The 6,724-nt window shown below is 38.3% G+C and overlaps 1 protein-coding gene across 1 annotated transcript in view; it reads right to left on the reverse strand.

Moving 5' to 3' along the window:
- The window catches only part of LOC142759085 (cytochrome P450 2K4-like), a 97,696-nt gene extending 92,905 nt beyond the window's left edge, over nucleotides 1-4,791 (reverse strand). The window contains exons 1-3 of the mRNA XM_075860933.1: nucleotides 4,704-4,791; nucleotides 3,814-4,001; nucleotides 714-876 (exon numbers count right to left, since the gene is read on the reverse strand). Coding sequence (XP_075717048.1) covers nucleotides 714-876; nucleotides 3,814-3,987 — 337 coding nt within the window. The 5' untranslated portion in view covers nucleotides 3,988-4,001; nucleotides 4,704-4,791. The remainder of the gene's footprint in view (nucleotides 1-713; nucleotides 877-3,813; nucleotides 4,002-4,703) is intronic.
- Between the last annotated feature and the right edge of the window lie 1,933 nt (nucleotides 4,792-6,724).

The raw sequence follows: 6,724 nt of genomic DNA on the forward strand, positions 1-6,724 counted from the left end.
TATTTGAGACCAATATAGCAGTAATATATGGGAACTATATGGCAGTATTATGTGAGAACTATATGGCAGTATTATGTGGGCACTATATGGTGTAACCATCAAGGCTGTGTATGGCTGTGTATGGCAGTGTTATCTTGGGACTATATGGTGGTAATATAAATAACTGCTTTTTGTCCAGGGTCTCATTTTCTATTGAACTGGCCTAGACTATCAGATTTTTTAGATTAGTGGGCAGTGATAGGAAAGTGTATGAAACTTATTTGTGAAGAAGAAAGCCCAAAACAAAATATATTATATTTTCTTATAACGCTTTTTTTAATCACATGTTTTTCCTAATCATATTAATGTCCCAAATTACATCCAATTGTTAAGTCTAGGAGTCCCAAAAGCACCTCTGCAACATAAGATGACACCAGTATTATAAATGACACATAGTAGGTGAGGATCCAGAAAGTTAGTGGCCAATCCGCAGCCACTCATATGAAGCTCTTTTCCTGTGCTGGGACCCACCATTGATTGGTTGTTGTCTGTGTGGGGACATGTCAGCAAAAGTTTCATTTCTCTGCAGCACCCCCTCAGGGGACGAGAAGCATTACACAGTGCCTATTGGAATCAATTGCCTCTCTGTGTAATGCTCAGACGTGATTGGTCTAACAGGGGAACCAATTTAATAACAAAAAAAGGAAAGTATCGTAATCTATACATATATTTACCATGGTCTCTTATTGCATCGGAAAACAATGGTATTACTGGTCTTTCCGAAAATAATTCTCCATGGTTGATTAGAGCCTCTTTAATGGTCTCATAACCACATAGGATAATTGATTTTGACATTCCTATCTGGAAGCTGAAGACTGTGCCGTACTTTTTAGACAACTGTGGACACAAAAATAATTATATAATGAATTTTACACATTTTGAAATGTGTCTGTAGACAAAGTTGCAATATACCACTAAAAAAATATCTAAAACGTTTTTGTCCAAGTTCTATCAAGTTAAACCTACCGTATTTCTACAAGAACAATAGTTATTATAGACCAGGCGTGGCCGGATAATGGCCATTTGGGGAACCATAATATTGGCTAGATGCCATTTAGATGCCTCAACCATGGAAATATACAAGTGTCTGCTCATTACATTTTTTTAGATGTAAGGTTGAACCTAACCACACCAGATATTACTCCTCCACAGTCAGCCAAATGGCAACCACTGAGATGTAGCGGTCTCTTCTTTTGTCAATCTCTACAGAATGGGAATCGGCACTGCAGAAAGATGTTGGGCATAAGCCATATATGACTGATAACTTCGATCAGGACATATGTGCAGCACTCCAGAAAACTGACAGAAATATGGAACTTGAACTGAGCACCGGATTGCCATGAAGGCTTGGAGGCACCAGATGCGTGAGAGAGGCCCAAGAGCCACACTGTGGCCACCATGGTTATAACTTATAGGCTATATTCATCCAAAGAAAGACATTACCATCAATGCAAAATGTAATCTAATCTTGAAATTCCATAAAGCTTCATTCCTGAGATAAGGTATCTTTATTTATCAAAAATGACCAGTAAGTGATGGGCATAGAAAACGATACACCCACATAATGTGAAGATTAGACACTGTTATAATGAAATGGTTTTAAGTTAAACTGTCATTTCAAAACTATATTAGAAGAAACTGAATATTAAATGAGAATTTCGGGTAATGTTCCTATGGTTAAGTAAATATTACCATATAGTGCCCAAATAATACCAACATATAGTGCCAAATAACAGTTCCATACAGTGCTAAGGAAAGTCTACATACAGTTAATATTAAGATTAATGGTCACAAGCCTCATGTGTTAGGTTATCTGTGGCGCCCCCTTTAGCCGGCATGCCCTATCCAACGCATACGTCGCAAACTCCAAATGCATGCCCTGCGTATAATGCAAATTTAGCAGACACTGCTAACAACCCTGGCCAACCTCCTTGCAGTGCTTGGAGCTTCAGATATAATGTCCACCATAGTTGGATTTAAGTCTTGTTGAACATATTAATTGTTTTTTTGAGGAAATTCTGCCTTCTCCTTCAGTCTTACCATTGCTAACCCCCGCTTCCCCGACTACAAGTCTGGCCTTCGATTCTGGTTGACAAACATGTCTTTGTTTCATTGTGAAAGGGAGCCATTTGCTCATGTGAGTGTTACTTTGACTTGTTTCCTACCTATTTATCCACAGGATCAATCACTAGAGTACCATCTTGCACCAAAATCCTTCAACGAATACAGCCTTATGGCTCAAAGAAGATACACGGTTAAAGTGGTCCTATTGGTGACTTGTGCAATTTGGTTGAGTTCTTTCTCTGAGTATCTCTGAGAACGATAGGAATATATTTACAGTCCTGTTTCTTATTGTCCAGGCTTTATATCCAAGGCTGGAGGAGTGCAACCTGTGCGGTTGCAGAGGGTGCATCAGCCGCCCTAGCACCTAAGACTTAGAACCACGAACCTTTATATTAACTGAATAGCCATATTTTTTAGACACTGTATAGCACTGCTATTAGATTACAGTATGTATGGAGCAGTGATTTGGTCACTGTATGTGGGTATTATTTGAGCACTGTATAGTATTTAATTACTGGCAATTAAGGGACTGTTATTTGGTCACCATACCTTATGGCACCTATTATTAGGAAACTTATAGTATGGATATTTGCACACTGTATGACAATACACCATATGGGGGGCACCAACAGGAGGTTCCCCACAGGGTATCATTTAACGTAAAAAGTTGACCCTGTTCATCTCATTAAAGTTAAACTCCAGGCGCATCTTCCTAATCAGTAAAATAGACATATGTGGTTTATTTAACATACCAGTTCCATTAATTGTTTAATTCCGGTCACATAAATGGAAGATTCCGAGCTGCTCTGTAGACTATAGGTCCTGAACACCACAGGCAATAACAAAACTGCTGCATGTTGCTTGGCTGTACAGAAGAAGCTGACAATATGACGACCAATTATCTGACATCACTTCCTGCTCTGCAAACATTGTCTGAAACTGCACCTTACAGACTTCCTTCTCTGCCTGTCCTCTACATGTACTCTGCACAAAATACTGGTAATACAGAGAGCTCTCTGCTCCATTTTTATTGCTTCCTCATGCATTTGGCCTAGAAATCGGCGGAAGAGAGAAGAGAGCTGTCAGTTTTACCTGTATTATGTGCAGAATACATGCAGGGAGAGGATAGAGCAGGAAGTCTGTGAAATGCAGCTTCAGTCAATAGCTGTAGAGCAGGTAGTCTGTGAGATGCAGCTTCATTCAATAGCTGCAGAGCACTAAGTAATTCAAAAGAAGGGAGCCACAACACATACTTTAGACCAGAACTTTCTTATATAATATATATTTTTACAGAGACTTCATTACATACAAGACATTTCCTAAGTCTTTCATCTTTGATCTACCAAGTGCCAGTCTACATCCCCTGTGGGCCAATTTGTCTACTGTTCACACAAGTTTGGAAAATGTATAGGATATTATTGATATGAACAAAAAATAAATATTTTTATACTAATATATTGTATATTTAAAATACTGTAATTATTATTACAATTATTTCAGTTTTAAAAAATGGCCTTGATGCGCTAAACCCTGACCAGGCATATTTTTTCATATATAAATAGGGAACCTGTTGTTGAAAAATTGGAATACCAGCCCTAACTACATTGGTTCAACCTCTTACCAAATTTCTCCTTGGCATATGTCATTCATTGGCTTTTCTATTTGCTTTCTACATTATACCGTGTGAACAATATGGTCATTTAGTATTACCTGCATAAAGGTTTTATAGGGTTTTCCTATGTCCAATATGTGAATATTTCCAATTATCGGTAAAGGTTTTGGTCCAGGTGGGACATTTTTGTAATTTCCTTGTTTTTGGTTCCTAAAAGCATTGGCCAAAAATAAGAAGACAACAACGGAGAGAAGAATTGTGACCAGGTCCATGGCAAATATTAGTTCTGTAAAATATAGAGATGAGACAATTTTAGGTTTAAAAATATTGATATGGGGGTCACAAAATATCTTCATAACTGTCGGTAAATGAACATTAAAGCTATAAGTAAATAAAAGTAAATGTGATAGATAGAGTGATAGATAGATAGATAGATAGATAGATAGATAGATAGATAGATAGATAGATAGATAGATAGATAGATAGATAGATAGATAGATAGATAGATAGATAGATAGATAGATAGATAGATAGATAGATAGATATGGGATAGATAGATAGATATGGGATAGATAGATAGATAGATAGATAGATAGATAGATAGATAGATAGATAGATAGATAGATAGATAGATAGATAGATAGATAGATAGATAGATAGATAGATAGATAGATAGATAGATAGATAGAGCGATAGATAGATAGATAGATAGATAGATAGATAGATAGATAGATAGATAGATAGATAGATAGATAGATAGATAGATAGATAGATAGATAGATAGATAGATAGATAGATAGATAGATAGATAGAACTTATGATTATTATTATAAAGGCTTGAACTCCACATCTTAAGAAATCATGTAGGAAGCTGCATATGCAGGTTACTTAAATATATTGCCAGTATTATATTGACATATAGAATATATCACAGAGTAAAGAAACCAAGAAAAGTGTTGATGAAAAGTTTAAGGATGTGTTTTCTTACCTGGAGTCCTGGAGGGGACTGTACAGGGGGCACAACACACGGATCTAGTCTTCTCTCTTCTGTCCTTTGCACTTCCAGGACTTTTATACCAGTGTATGGCAGCACAACACCAGCAGCTCCACCCCAACTTTAACCCCTAGGAAGCCGTGAGTATATGTGTCAGCAGTTCTCAGTGATATTTGTATGTGTCAAATACAATGGCGTATCCTGCACAATATGTGAATGGAGGATATTATATCCATATAATAATAAATGGATTTCCCACATTAGAACACTAAGCGGCATACTGTACATATCAATGTGTTGTAAGTTAGAAACTGGAGTAAGAGATCCTGAAAACCAGAATTCTTCACAATATTGTGACATTGTATCAAGGCTAACTACACTAAAAACTATTTTTTTCTCCAAAAGAGGGTTGACAGGGATCTTCTGTCTTCAATTAGCCCTCTCTAGCCAGTGTTGTATCTATAAAAGGGTGCAGAGGCAGCAGTTACACCCAGACCCTGGTGCAAGAGGGGGCCCAAAGGGGCCCACAAGCTTCAAGTGATGCCTCTGCCTCGAGTTATGGCTGTGGGCTGCTGAAATTTCACATATTTGAAAGTTATAATCCTCTTTTCAAGCAATATATTTGGTTTGGTCCTAAACTGAAAAATGAAGCAGTTTTGAAAATATTATTTATTATAAATCTTCTACTGTTTTGTGTATACAGCTCCAATGCAGACCTATGTGTCTCAGTAATTGCGCTCTACAAACAAAGCCTGTGCAATCTGATCTTGCAGTCACAGACCCTTCCCTCTGTCCTCTACTTCTTACTAACCTACCAAACATACATTATCAAGAAGTAGAAGGCAGATGCAAGAGACTATGACTGCAGGATCAGACTACAAAGGTATTGTTTGTAGTCTGTTACTATAGAGACACGAGTCTGTAAAGGAGTTGTAGACACAAATGGTAGAAGATATGTTGTCAACACTACTCAATAATATACAAAGAAAGAACCTAACCAGATCATGCATTTTACCTGTAGGTCCCCCTTATCCACAACTTTGGCTTGGATCTTGGTACGCTACTGGTCCCAGGACTTTGGTGGGAGGCGTTAGTTTCTTGGACAAACAGGTAGGAACCAGAGATACTGTTTGCCGGTGGCAATGGGCCACAAGCATAATCGTATAGCTTGGTCCTTAGCCAAAGTCAACGGAAAGTTTGAACCGGAGGACAGGATCATATTTGGGCAAATAAGGTTTTGGTCATGAGCTCATAGAATAATAGGAAGTGAGTCTTACCACTGTACTTGGCACCAGACAAATGCCACAAAGTGATCTGAAATGAAAAAAAAACTTTGATATGATGGGTAGGTGATGAATACAGGCCACTCTCTCTGGTTAAGCCCAGAGCAGCGGTGTCCATTGGTCCTCCAGGACATTGCTCTGGGACATTGATGGACCGTGCATGTTCACACCGCCATGTGAGCCTCTGTCAGGGGTCCTGCACAGTGTCATGGTTTCCGTGACACCTGTGTGAATATAGTCTTATCTGTACTGTTTTGGTACAAATTTCATGGTGCTTTCTCTAATTCTGTCTAAATCTACTTTCAAAATGATGCTGGTTGCCCTTGGAAACAGACATCAGTTTATCTCCAGCTGTCAGACATGTGACCTAACAAATTAAGCTCCACTTGAGGAACATCTGAGCTCCCACAATGCACTGTTCCTGGTAAGAGGAATTCAGCAGCATTCTAAATGTAACTTTTGACATGAATGAAGAAGGAAAACCTCACGTCACTCACGATCCGTACAAGACAAGCATTGCAAATATTTACCAAGCTCCTTAATAATTTATATGAATTATTCCTGACACCGCACCTATGGAAGAAGAACTCGGTTCACCTCTTGTCACTTTGCGTGAAAACTCATCTAACTAGTCTCCACCCTTCTGTCTCTTTGGCAGACAGTACAGGTTCCTGCTAAACTCTCACTTTCATGCCCTTTAAAGAAAAGAGTAAAATCCAGCACAAACAACAA

Source organism: Rhinoderma darwinii, chromosome 4 (assembly GCF_050947455.1).
Source record: "Rhinoderma darwinii isolate aRhiDar2 chromosome 4, aRhiDar2.hap1, whole genome shotgun sequence".
NCBI lineage: Eukaryota > Metazoa > Chordata > Amphibia > Anura > Rhinodermatidae > Rhinoderma > Rhinoderma darwinii.